Consider the following 14,462-nt stretch of genomic DNA (forward strand, 5'->3'; position numbering starts at 1 on the left):
ATTATATACAGTATACAGTATATACACTTAATTGATTCATCATGAAAATTAAATTAAATTTGGCTAATTATTATTATTATATTATTATTTAATGTTTTCTTCATATTTTGTTTTGGAAAATAAAAGACACTTCTGTTACTAAATGTGTTTACATCACATAAGTTTCTATCATACATTATTCCAGTCAAAAGTTTAGACACACACACCTGACTGAATTAATGCTTTGCATCATGATTAAAAAAAAAACTTGCAATTGAAAGTTTTTTGTACTGTGCCTGTACTAAACAGTGAAATAAAAGCAGCCAACAAGGATATATGAGTACTTTGATAAGCATCCCAAGTAACACCTCATAAAGTTGATTGAAAGAATGTGAAAGAGTGTGAAAAAAAAAGATTCTTATTATCAAGACAATGGTTGGTTGAGTTTAGAAATTCTAAATATTTTTTAGGATTATAAAAAGTGTAAAAACACCAATAATAAAGAGTCAGTGGGTGTGTCCAGGGGACCAGTATGAAATATCTTCCCTCAGAACAGAAGAAAGCAGTGTAGAATCTCCCCAAAATGACAGTGCAGACTTTTTGAGTGAGATCTGCTGCTTCTCTCTGGGGGAACGAAAAGTGTATCAAATTCCTAAATTAATCCATTACCCTTGAAGTAACGATAAAAAGAGGATTGATTCCCCCCCTAAGCGTTTGGGTCTTGCATTCCATGTTTAAGATAAGAACCTGATGTTGTCATGTTGTTACTCTTAACAGGAGTGACTGTGCCATCATCAGCACCTAGGACAGCGACAACCAACAGGTTGCGTAAAGCGTGAACAATAGAAGACAACATTCACAGAGATAAAGTGTTGACTTGCTCTTCGAGAGTCAATAGCCTAGTTTAAATGATTCTGGGTGAGAATATCTCACAAATGTACAAAGATCATTCTGTGAAATCCTTAAGCAACAGATGCAGTCAACAGGTTAGCAGGAAATTATTTGCATTACCAGTAAGATTCATTCGGAATAAAACTGATTTACTTTATTTACTTAGTCTGTTGATAATGTTATGCCTTAATGCAACAAAAACAAAGTTCGATGAAGTAAAACGGCGTTACCTGTCTCCATGTTGTGCCGCATGACCTCACCTGAGACAAAGACAATATTAGCCTCCTTTAAGCCCGCCTCTCAGGGCAGGTGATTGGATTATGGAGCAGCTCAGAAGGACACTGCACAAACTCATTTGGACCAGTGGTTGACAATCGTCACTCATAGCATTAGAGTATTATATGAACAGTGGTCTTGTGGAACTAGATCCAATTAAGTATCACGTTGGTCTGCAGTTTAGCGCGCGTTGCCATCGGTCATAAACTGAAGCACATTTCAACAAGTTGTATGCTTCTCTTCTTTTTGGGATTAAATTATCTATCTTGATTAAATGTTTGCAATTATGAGTGTTTGATCTACTACCAGAGAGCTGTTTTTTGATCAAATTGTGAATGTGGATTCTTTCTTAAGGATAAACTGTAATTGATCCCCTTCATAGCATCAAGGATATTTGAGCATCTTTCATGACACTACTGCCATATAGTGGTCATTTAACAACATTGCTTTAAAGGGATAGTTCACCCAAAAATGAAGATTACTCACCCTCATGTCGTTCCAAACACGTAAGACTTTCGTTCATCGGAACACAAGTGGAGATTTTTTTTTTTTTTTTTGATGAAATCTGAGAGCTTTCTGTCTCTCCATTGACAGCTACACAACTACCACATTGACGATTCAAAAAGTTCATAAAGAGAACGTAAAACTAATTCATATTAATTGAGTGGTTTAGTCCAAATTTTCTGAAGAGACATGATCATTTTATATGATCAACAGATTGATTTTAGGCTTTTATTCACATATAAACATGCATCAACTCACACATCAGTTGAGGTTAAGGGAAGTTCAAGCATGTTCGCTTGATGTGCAAGAACCAATGAGGTTCATTATACTGTGTTACGCAGCAGTTTGAGCTTCAGCAAGAACCAATGACTCTGAGGTTTGTTCTCGCACGTCAAGCAAGTTCGGTTGACCTTCTCTTTATGTTTGCTGATCAATGTTTATATGTGAATAAAGCCTATATTAAATCTGTTCATCATATAAAGTGATCGAGTCTCTTCAGAAAATGTGTTCTAAACCGCTCATTCATATGGCTTAGTTTTACGATCTCTTTAACTTTTTGAAGCGTCAAAGTGTTAGTTGTGCAGCTGTCAACGAAGTCAACAAAGGGACAGAAAGCTTTTAGATTTCATCAAAAAGATCTTCATTTGTGTTCCGAAGATGAACGAAAGTCGGAACGTCATGAGGGTGAGTAAATAATGACAGAATTGTATTTTTTGGGTGAACTGTCCCTTTAATTCGTAGGTCTAAATTTGGTTTGAAAGTTTCTTTTACTGTCTATGGTATGAAGGTATAAAGTAACATCTACAGATTTTATTGCAGAGGAAACTGAATTCGCCATTTATTTTCGAGTATGTATCCATCGTATATGTAAACTAAAGTCAAGATTTTTGCTTTTTTCTGCATCTTTTCACCAAATATACCCACAGGTCTTTAATCAAAATGCAAACAAGGACAACATTAGGATAAATTAGGATATATCACGTGTGGTCAAAGGAATGAAGCCGTCTTTTCACTTGGTAAATCTGGCGGAAGTTTGCAAAACGGCTAAAGTAACACTTTTTTCACAAAGCTAAAAATCCCCATTTAGAGCAACTTTGTGCAGGTTAGCGCTCCCAATGAATGGCCTATCTCAGGAAATCACGAAGCAGATAACCAATCATTACGCAGCTCCTATCCACGCCCCGTTTTAGAACCATCTGCCAATCATAACGCAGCTCCTATCCACGCCCCGTTTTAGAACCATCTGCCAATCATAACGCTGTTCTCATCCACGCCCAAGTATCTCGAGCCAACTGCAGATCTCTCTGCCCCAAACACCGCCTTTTCACACAAAAAAACGCACGTTCATCATTTCAACCTTCTCGCGCAGATTTTCAAGGCAGCTATTCAAGCAGACCGGAAGTGGGGGCAGTATACTGTCATCATCACGCAGAGGAAAGCAGTCAGCTCTGAGGTCATCTGCTTCAAGGTGTACCTGAACGTTACCTGTGGTCTTTTAGCAAGGTCTGTGTCACATATTTTACTGAATAACCCTTTGAACAAAAATGCACGTTTGTCTGTGTCGATATGGTTGTTGTGTCCATGTAAGTGTGAGATTATGTTGTAGCTAGCTAACGTTATCTTAGCAGGTTGAAGGGGATATGGGTGCTTATAATTACAGTGCTTATTTTTTAAGCGCAAAAAGCACATACTGAACAGCGGGACAATTCACAGCTTCAATCAAAATAAACGAGTCTCAAGTCATAGGAAATGTCTTTATTTTACATGTCCTTGTTAGTAATGTAAAACTATGCTATTCCACCAGCATAGCAGCTAGCATTAGCTACAAAAGCTGTAATTGTGCGGTTATTGTCGCTTGCTTTTCCATGGTAGATAAACGGTAACATTTTCTATAGTTGTTAAGCAGTTTAGTTAACGTTATATATTTCTCAAATTAAAATATTTGTAAGTTCAACAGCCGGGCTAGTCCTTGCTCTTTTGACGTGTATTGCTAATCTCACATGGTAATTTGTCAGACATTAACGTTATTGTTTATGGGCGTGCACGACGGTAAACGTGTTGGTAAACATCAATAAAATTGTCTATTAGTAAACAGGGTTCAGTCATATTTTTTTCAGTCATTAAATGTCTTAGTTCTACTTTCACCTTGCTTTCATTTTTCACACTAATTTACTTTAAAAAAAATCTTAAGTGTGAAAATGACCATGTTCACACAAATCAGGCTTGACAGCTTCTAACGCATATTTTGTTTCTCAGTTAATTAAGTGAGTGAGTTTCTCAGTAGATTATCTGTGATCTTCACAGAAGGCGAATAGGATGTCTGGAGATTTGCCACTGAATATCAACATTAAAGAACCACGATGGGACCAGGGCACATTTATGGGCCGGGCTCAGCACTTCTTCATGGTGACGGACCCCAGAAACGTGCTGCTGTCCAGTGAGGTTTTGGAGGATGCCAGAGTTACTGTGGAGGACTACAGGTCTGTAATCCCAAAGGGCTGAATTGTTTCTAGTCAATGAACTTTTGGGGTGAAATCCTGTCCTTTATGATAATGTAGAAACTGTAGCCGTACCAATCATTGTAAATGTTGTATATATATATATATATATATATATATATATATATATATAATAAATGTTAATTTCCTTTTCTAAACGGAACCTTAAAACATTTCAGGATGGATTTGTTGATTGAAACTAAGTGCTTATCCTACCTCAAATCTTTGCAACCAGGGTTGCTACATCTGCGGTTTTACCATGGAATTGGGCTACTTTTAAATTGTTGCTGTGTGTTGATTTTTTTTTTTTATTGCTGAGGTTTTGTTTTTGATTGTATTTGACAGAAATCCTTGTATTGTAATATTTTACTCATTTTATATTCTACCAATGATAAAACTGCTAGATAATGATGATGGGAGGGGAACAGCATTTGAGCTCCTGTGAGGTGAGCTCCTTTTCTTTTCTTTTTTATACCTCCATGATTTTTATGATTACTACTATATAGTGATTTTAAAATGACACTGACTGTAAACTGTGATTTTTAAATACTTTTATTCAGCAAGAACACATTAAATTGATCAAAAGTGACAGTAAAAACATTAATGAAATGTAACACGATTTCTATTTCAAGTAGCCTAAATGCTGGGTTTTTTATTTTCATTTTGTATTCATCAAAGAATCCTGAAATATAGTATCACTGTTTCCACAAAAATATGAAGCAGCACAACTATTTTCAACATTAATAAGAAATGTTTCTTAAGCTGCAAATCAGCATATTAGAATGTTTTATGAAGGATCATGTGACACTGAAGACTGGAGTGATGCTGAAAATTCAGCTTTGTCATCACAAGAATAAACGAAATTTGAAAATATATTTAAATAAAAAGTTATTTTAAATTCTAATAATATTTTACAATATATGATTATTTTTACTGTATTTTTGACCAAATAAATGCAGCCTTGGTGAGCATAAGAGATTTCTTTCAAAAACATTTAAAAAAAAAAAATACTGACCAAAAACTTTTTTTTTTACTAGCCTCTGTGGCCCTGTGAAGTCTTATTATTGGCTGTTTTCAAACACTCCCCACTCTCCCATTGGTCAGACCCACCCCAAATGCCATTGGCCATTGTTGCTGGTTGATATGCTCAAACAAAAATAGCAATGTTTTGAAAACACCACAGAGCTTTTCGTAGGAATCAACCTATGATTGGCTTACTTGTATATGTCTCTGCATATTAAGCAGGGATTTAAAAATCCCCAAAATAACACACTTTACCTTAAATATTGTTTCAGCTCTCTATGCTGTTATCAGTTTATCATTGGATGTTACTGTACATGTCTTGAATAAAATATCTTTCTGCTGTTCCCTCTTTCACAGGTTGGGAGTTGTGAAGCCTGGGCTAACAGAAGATCAACTATGGAGGGCCAAATACATCTACGACTCTGCTTTCCACCCAGACACAGGAGAGAAAATGCTGCTAGTTGGACGCATGTCTGCACAAGTACCCATGAACATGACCATTACGGGTTGCATGCTCACCTTTTACAGGTAAGAAGAGCACTCCCTCTTGATCATTCATCGTTCTGAACACCATATGGACAGGAAGTGTATTTAGACTTGAAAATGTTATACATTTGAGCTATAAAAGGAAAGGGAGTAAATCTTTCCATGGCTGGGATAAACATCCCCGCTCATTTCAGGGAATATTTCCTAAATGAGTCATCATGGAAAAGACAGCAGTCCTACTGAATGGCTAAGTTTGGTGGTTTGATTCAGGGTTAGAAGGTTGACTGTGTTTTATGGTAGTATTGTGTGCTCTTAAAACGTAGAGAGTAAAAGAATACTTTGAATAAGATTGAAAAAAAGTTTTGTAGCCACATAATTACTTGGATCAGTGAGTCATCTGCTAATGAGTCATTTTGAGTAAGATCAACATGTGACTCAAATTACAGGCTTGTGTGGGAGATTCTTATGACTGCAGCATTGTTCAAGAAGTCTCATAATAAATGTCTTTTATTTATATAAATAAATACACATTACATTTTTCATTAAATTCAAGTTTCTCTCTGTTTTTAGGACAACCCCAGCAGTGGTGTTTTGGCAGTGGGTTAACCAGTCCTTCAACGCCATTGTCAACTACACTAACCGCAGTGGAGACGCGCCACTCACCATGAAGTATGAAGGCTAAGATCACTACTAGAAACAGTCTAGCTGCAGGTTTCTATAGGAGGCCTCATGGCAACCCACCTTTTGATGGTGTGATGTGTTTCGCCCACACCTTATTGGTATATTGCACCATTAAAGCCGGGCGTACACGCTACGATTTTTGATGTCGTAAAAGCTTTTCTTTTCTTTTTTTCTCGGGAGAAATCGTGTAGAAATCGTTGATGCTCGTATGGTCGCGGCTTGCATTGTGTGAGAGAAATTACTAGCCAAATCGAGTAAGTTACAAAGCACCTCCCGATAATTTTTAAACATGTTTGAAAAATTCGGGGAGTCGACGCTATTTTGACCAGTGCACATAGGATATCCCCTATTGCCAAATCAACCATGTCACATAGGCTAGATCTATGAATATTATTTATTATAGTCCATGTGGCTGCAACTACAGCTTGCACATACACTGACACACACACACACACACACACAAATACACTCTCTAGTTGTTTTGTTAAAAGGAATGGTTGTGCTGTTCTCTGCTTTTTACCAAATCATTGCACACTCGTCTTTTTATTTTCTTTCTTTTTTCTATCCGAAGCCATAGCAGCAATTTTGAAAGCTCCAGTCTCTGTGTTTAGCGCGAAAGCTCATGCGATTGCGGCCAGCTCGCCGTGCAGTACAGTCATGCTGTGTACCAGCTGCTTTTACATGATTATCAGGCTAACTGACTCGCAACGTGTGCAATGGCACACAACCTCCCGAGCAGGGCTCTAGAGTGCGACCAATTTGGTCGCACATGCGACCAAAATTTGTAAGGGTGCGACTAAATTTTTTCCTAGGTCGCACCAGTGCACCTAATAAAGTTCTCGCATGATCGCATCCGTTGCCTCTCCACAAACGAGTCTTTTGTTCTCCTTGCACGCATGGTTGGATCATATCGTGGTCTAAACCAATCAGAGATAGAGATTGGGAGGGTCTTTGCCTCTGATTGGCTGTGGTTATGCTCCGTGCTGAAAATGTTTTAAAATGCTCTGTGCTGTGTGATTGAAATAAATTGCGACATGAACACCAGAAAATCAGTTACGGCAATCAGCAGCATCAGCTAAATAAACGCAAGAAAACAGACGACGAAGAAACTTTTAAAAATGTAGGCTACTTGAACTAGGGCTAGGTGAAAAATATTGATTTCTCGATTTTAATCGATTCTAATTTTTACGAACCGGTTGGGCTATGCTGTTTTCAGTTGATGAATGAATGGAACATTGTAGCGAGCATCCCATCCAATAAATCGCAATAATCTTTGCGCTTTGTTACTATTGATATGAAACAAAGTCTCAGATTTCAAATTAGGTCCATTTTCTTATGAAATTCAAAAACATAAATAGTGTGTTGAGTCGACGCTGTGGCGTGAGATCGCTCTGGCTCAGCTCAGCTCAAGAGAAGCAGCAGTGCTGCGCGCACATGATCTTCTCTTCCGCCTTAATAATACCAGTTACAGCGTGAAATAAACATGAAAGAGCATCTGAAAGTGTGCTAAAAGATAGAGTACAACTTATCGAAATCCGTATCTTTCACATGGAATCGCTCAATCAGTGTTTCAACCGTGGAAAGACATCAGTAAAACGCTTGTAAACAATGTAATGTAACGTCACATTTAACTTACCTCAGAAAAAACATATCCAGTGCCCATAAACTCGTTAGCTAGCTAGAAAAATTAACTCTAGAGAGGAGCATTTTGCCAAATATATGCACCATATTGCATATTCATTATAATTTTTAATGTTTTTCAATATTTAATGCATGTTGTTTGAAAAAATCTGGCAAGTTTTTATGCAGCCACCATTTAAATGTTTATATTTCATATAACTTTATTATTATAAAAATAAATAAAAGTGTAATTTAGGTGTTTGTGTACAAATCAGGTAATTTTTACCTTCAAAATTATAGTAGGCTAATGAAGCATAGTGGGCTACAACTGACTCCCAATTTACAGCATTAGTTAAGAGATTTGTTTTCCTTGAGAAAATTTGCCATGTATTGTACCTGATATCCAAAATAATCAATATTGAATCGAATTGTGAAATTTGTGTCAATACCCTGCCATAACTTGAACAATGTAAAAACAGCACTTTAAATGTTTTTTTTTTTTTTAAGATTTATATTTTTATATACAGTATAATTGTGCTAAAAAAAAAAAAAAAAAACTACACCTTATTATTCTTATTCTTGTTTAAAAGCATTTACATAATATACATGAATGTACACTCACCGGCCACTTTATTAGGTACCCCATGCTAGTAACGGGTTGGACCCCCTTTTGCCTTCAGAACTGCCTCAATTCTTCGTGGCATAGATTCAACAAGGTGCTGGAAGCATTCCTCAGGGAGTTTGGTCCATATTGACATGATGGCATCACACAGTTGCCGCAGATTTGTCGGCTGCACATCCATGATGCGAATCTCCCGTTCCACCACATCCCAAAGATGCTCTATTGGGTTGAGATCTGGTGACTGTGGAGGCCATTTTAGTACAGTGAACTCATTGTCATGTTCAAGAAACCAATTTGAAATGATTAGAGCTTTGTGACATGGTGGAAGTAGCCATCAGAGGATGGGTACATGGTGGCCATAAAGGGATGGACATGGTCAGAAACAATGCTCAGGTAGGCCGTGGCATTTAAACGATGCCCAATTGGCACTAAGGGGCCTAAAGTGTGCCAGGAAAACATCCCCCACACCATTACACCACCACCACCAGCCTGCACAGTGGTAACAAGGCATGATGGTTCCATGTTCTCATTCTGTTTACGCCAAATTCTGACTCTAACATCTGAATGTCTCAACAGAAATCGAGACTCATCAGACCAGGCAACATTTTTCCAGTCTTCAACTGTTCAATTTTGGTGAGCTCTTGCAAATTGTAGCCTCTTTTTCCTATTTGTAGTGGAGATGAGTGGTACCCGGTGGAGTCTTCTGCTGTTGTAGCCCATCCGCCTCAAGGTTGTGCGTGTTGTGGCTTCACAAATGCTTTGCTGCATACCTCGGTTGTAACGAGTGGTTATTTCAGTCACTGTTGCCCTTCTATCAGCTCGAACCAGTCTGGCCATTCTCCTCTGACCTCTGGCATCAACAAGGCATTTCCGCCCACAGAACTGCCGCTCACTGGATGTTTTTTCTTTTTCGGACCATTCTCTGTAAACCCTAGAGATGGTTGTGCGTGAAAATCCCAGTAGATTAGCAGTTTCTGAAATACTCAGACCAGCCCTTCTGGCACCAACAATCATGCCACGTTCAAAGTCACTCAAATCAACTTTCTTCCCCATACTGATGCTCGGTTTGAACTGCAGGAGATTGTCTTGACCATGTCTACATGCCTAAATGCACTGAGTTGCCGCCATGTGATTGGCTGCTTAGAAATTAAGTGTTAACGAGCAGTTGGACAGGTGTACCTAATAAAGTGGCCGGTGAGTGTATATGGAGCGTGATAAAAAGGTGTCCTTGAAATTGTGGCGTTAAAGGCGACGCGAGACGAGGAAAATTTTTAGTGCACCTAAATTTTGTGCTGGTGCACCTAAATAAAAAAGTTAGGCGCACCAGTGCAACCAAGGCAAAAAGTTAGTCTGGAGCCCTGCCGAGTGTCCGAACTCGCAGTGTACGCCCGCCTTTGGTGTCCTGAAAGCTGTTGCATGAGCCATATGACACAAATGGTGGAGTCTATTCCACCTGCACTTCATGAACTTCCCATGGAGCAGAGATGTCAGTGTTTCATGATCACTACATACTTGCAGATTTAAATAGCGTGCTCATTTATTTATGTTTCCATTCTGATCATGTGTTTATTAGCAGTTTATCATCTAACAATATAAATGCCTGTAGCATTCTTTCACCAAGCATCAGTTGTTGGATTTAGGAGTTACGTAATGAGGCTTATATTGTTTTAATATTGTTTGTACACATGCTTTAGGGATGAAATCACTACTCAACAACATTGCTTTTTCTGAACTATAGTCTTGGTAAGGGAGAAATTCTGTAATGTCAGGGTGGCAATTATGAGCTTCATGAGAAATATTTATGTAGTGATCTGCTCAGTAACACATAACAATACATAATACTTAATGCAAATTATTTTCGCCTCTACAGTCAGCTTGGTGCAGCCTACGTCAGTGCGACCACTGGAGCTGTAATAACAGCCCTTGGCCTGAAGTCTCTAACCAAGGTCTGTCCTTTCCTTAAACTGTCTCAATATTTAGTTTATTACAGAGTGACTTTTTAACATTTCTTTAAATTCTTTAACATTTTTGAAGATATTGGTTTACTTCTCAATATTGTTTCCATTTATATATATTTTTTATATATTCCATTTATGTTTTTTTAAAAAAAAAGTCGGTTACTGTATGCTTACAAGACTGCATATATTTGATAAAAATTACAGTGAAATATTATTAGAATTTAAAATGACTTTTCTATTTGAATGTATTTTTTTCTTGTGATGGCACATGAAAGTCTTTTTTTCTGAATTCTTTGATGAATAGAAAATTCAAAAGAGCAGTATTTATTTGAAATAGAAATCTTTTCTAACATTATACATTTATTTACTGTCACTTTATCAATTTAATGTGTCCTTGCTGAATAAAAGTATACATTTCTTCAAATTTATACTGTATATATTAATAAATCTTACTGACCCCAAACTTTTGATATATATATATATATATATATATATTTCCCCCTGTATTCAGACACATAAACAAACCTGTCATACAGCAAAATGTATTTATTTACTGCTTTCTAGGCTTAATTGTTGATCTTGTGTGTCAGTACCTTTTGAAGGACTTTTAAATGCTGGTTTATTATTTGTGGACAATTTTGGGCAGTAGTCACTCAATGTCTTATCTCTCTCCAGCACTTGCCTGCTATTATGGGGCGTTTTGTTCCATTTGCTGCAGTGGCAGCAGCAAACTGTATCAACATACCCTTCATGAGACAAAGGTGAGTGAAAAAAAGACTGCTTTCCAGAATTTGAAAATACTTAAAATTGAAAATAATTTCGCGATTTCTAAGAAACGCTGTTGTAAATGGATCGGACAGAGCACCACAACGTGTCCACTCATGATGGGGGAGGAGAGAGATTTAACAAGAGGGAGATTTGAAGAAAGACTGTAGAAAGAGAGATGGCTGAAAGACATTACAAAAGAGAAAGTCAGAGGAATATCACTGGAAAAAGAAGGAACTATAGTAATATTAGAACAGCTTTCCAGTGCTGGAGACACCAGAGCAGGAAGGCCTGAAAACAAACGCCAAGATTATGTTGTTTCTGCTCCATACGTGAGGAACATTAGTTTTGCTATGTTTCACAGAACCAAAATATGCTGTAATGTTAGCTAGCTATAGTAACCGGACAGTTTTGAGTGCTATTGTTTGTCGGGAGCTGGAGTGCTGCTGGCGACTAACAACCAACTCTTGCTTGTATATACTCCTGTGTACTGTGTGTAACATTTTTGTAGTTCCTTGTCGTCCGTCATCTTAGCTTTTTTCACAAAGCATTTTTTTTTTTTGCTTCGCTCCAGCTATGATACAGAAACATCCCTCTCTTGCATTGCGTTTGTGCATTTTAGGGGCAGAGCAAAGAAGGGAGGGGGGTGTTTGTTAATTTGTTTCTCAGAAAGTGCTTACTGCACCTTTAATTGGCTTTAAAAATGTTGAATTGACCATTGAATGAGTTCTCTTTTCTTAATACTTCTACAGAGAGCTGAAGTGTGGTATCCCTGTTACTGATGCTGAGGGTAAACGAATAGGAGAATCAACTAAAGCTGCTCAGCAAGCCATTGTGCAGGTGGTGGTGTCTCGTATTGGCATGGCAGTGCCAGCCATGGGTAAGCTTTTTTGTATGTTAATAATGGAGTTTCTCATATTTCTGGTGTTTTTTTTTGTTGTTTTTTTTTATTGATTGATTGATTGATTTTAATAACCTCTTATTCACAGCCAAAAGAAGTGGTAAAATATGAAATTAAGAGTGTTCCCCTTGTATTCCCCAACTTTTTTTCCATTGGTTTTCTCAAACAGCTATTCCTCCAGTTATTATGAATGCCTTAGAGAAGAAAGCTTTCATGAAGGTAAAGAATCACAGACTAATTTCAAGCATTTCTCTGAATCTGTAAGCAAAATGGATGTTTTTAAAGTGCATCGCAAAATTTCTGTCCATTTCTTAGCGGTTCCCGGTTCTCAATGCCCCTGTACAAGTTGGACTTGTAGGATTCTGGTGAGTTTTCTTTTTCTTTTCTTTTTTAGTCGGTGTTTATTTGCTATACACAGCAATCCTGGTTTAAACCATTGAATGAATGATTTATTTTAAATATCCATCCCCACAGCCTGGTGTTTGCCACTCCTTTGTGCTGTGCCCTGTTCCCACAGAAAAGGTGAGTGCTTTTAATATAATCTATTTTCCCCTAGTTTGTTCGATGTGCTGAATTGGGATGTCTTTCTGTCTCTGTGAAGCTCTATGAAGGTGAGCAGCCTGGAGCCGGAGCTTCAAGAGAGTTTACGACAAAGCAATCCTCACATCACCACTGTTTATTTCAACAAGGGTCTGTAGAGCAGTCTAGGTTGCAGCCCATTCTGATGTCTTCCATTGCACTGGAGGTTAGTGGGCACAACTTGAAAGGTAGAATTTTTTTTTTTTTTTGCTGTTCTGAGTTATATATTTTTGTCAATGTTACCCATGCTATTGCACAATCCTTAAATACTATATGTACAATGAGGGGCAGAACTTGCTGCTGGATTTAGTTAAGAAGCTTGAATGTTAACTGCTGCATTGATGTTTTAAACCCCATCACACACATTGACTTATTTACCTATACATTCATCACTTTGATTTATTCTAGATTACCATATGCGTATTGTAAGATTTTTTGTTTCATTAGTGCTTCTTTAGTTAGTGTTCTAAGTTTTCCAGGTTTGTGGCTCAAAGGTTTCTCTCACATGCACGTTCTTACTGAAGACCGTTCCAGAAATTGGGTTTTAAACTTTATTCTGCCAGGAGTATTTCCACCTTACATGCTCCATTATGTGCCCATTAAGTGCACTTATGCAGCAAATGTAGTGTGCTTCACTCTCTGTACTGCAAAAGAAGCCCTAAGATGTGCTAACACTCCCATCATGAGCGCATCAAAATGCTAATTATTAGGTGACTATCTCTGATGTACATCTTTACGTCCTGCAGGCCATACTTTATTATTTCTGTTTAAGCCTTACAGGCCTGTGTGGTTTTAAGTCATTGCAAAAGTCTCTGAGATATTTGGTTGTGTGGATTGTAGTTTGTGTGTTGTTATCGAAGAATTGTGAAGAGGTCAAAATAATATCTATTATTTGCATTTGTGTGATTGTAAAAATAATTCCCTATAATGGGACAGAATGTGTCTGGGCTTAAAGACAGAAGCACTACATCTCTCAGACAGCAAGAGCAATTTATACGAACAGAGTTCACTCATGCTCAATAGACGAAATATGCTCATTCAGAGTATGAAGAAAGAGTTGCTTCATATGCCCTGCTTTGATCATCTATAATCTGAAACATTAACAGTTATGGGAACAACAATCAGATTTATTTATTGTTGTCATGGGGGAATCTATGAGATGATGTATCAATAATATACATATATATATGATGTCAGTCATAGTGTCTGTAGTGTATGATATAACCTAACCTATTGTAAGTTAACGGCCTCCTGTAATCTGAGCGAATAAGATCAAACTTGTTTTCCCTGACATATTGTCGTAATGTTACAGTGTGTAGTTTTTGTTGCTTGGTTCCTATTGTTTTTGTGGATGAAGTTACCAAACCTTTACGGTGTTTCTTTGCCATCAGACTCTCAGAACTCTGTGCTTTTTTGGGATGAAAAAGGCTCGTTGATGTGATGTTATTCTCATCATGTCCTCTGAGAGGCAACAGAGATCTGTTTGTTTTTGACTTGAGCACTCCATGTAGGCAAATATTGTTTAGCCTAATATCTTAGCACATTATATGTTACATAAGTATGCGGTTGGAAAAAAAAGTAGTGCTGTGGAAAACAGTCAGGAATTAATGCACAATTTCCCTGTTACTATGATTGATAGAGAGAGCTGGCGGATATGTTATGCAAATAAGACTGTGATT

At 37.5% G+C, this 14,462-nt stretch overlaps 1 protein-coding gene across 1 annotated transcript; it reads left to right on the forward strand.

Moving 5' to 3' along the window:
- The first annotated feature begins 3,040 nt into the window (after positions 1-3,040).
- sfxn3 (sideroflexin 3) lies at positions 3,041-13,581 on the forward strand. The gene is made up of 11 exons (XM_056248061.1): positions 3,041-3,153; positions 3,955-4,130; positions 5,529-5,699; positions 6,228-6,326; positions 10,451-10,526; positions 11,214-11,299; positions 12,056-12,183; positions 12,374-12,423; positions 12,520-12,569; positions 12,679-12,726; positions 12,806-13,581. Exons 2-11 carry the CDS (start codon positions 3,967-3,969, stop codon positions 12,900-12,902), a joined length of 969 nt encoding a protein of 322 aa, XP_056104036.1. The 5' UTR covers positions 3,041-3,153; positions 3,955-3,966; the 3' UTR covers positions 12,903-13,581.
- The last annotated feature ends 881 nt before the right edge of the window (positions 13,582-14,462 follow it).

This window comes from Rhinichthys klamathensis, unplaced genomic scaffold (genome assembly GCF_029890125.1).
Source record: "Rhinichthys klamathensis goyatoka isolate OS25496 unplaced genomic scaffold, OSU_Roscu_1.1 h1tg000053l_1, whole genome shotgun sequence".
Lineage (NCBI taxonomy): Eukaryota > Metazoa > Chordata > Actinopteri > Cypriniformes > Leuciscidae > Rhinichthys > Rhinichthys klamathensis.

Coding starts and splice junctions, on each gene's coding strand:
- sfxn3 (XM_056248061.1), top strand. CDS start 3,967: ATGTCTGGAGATTTGCCACTGAATATCAACATTAAAGAACCACGATGG. Junction 4,131..5,528: donor GTTACTGTGGAGGACTACAG/GTCTGTAATCCC, acceptor CCTCTTTCACAG/GTTGGGAGTTGTGAAGCCTG. Junction 12,424..12,519: donor AGAAGAAAGCTTTCATGAAG/GTAAAGAATCAC, acceptor TCCATTTCTTAG/CGGTTCCCGGTTCTCAATGC.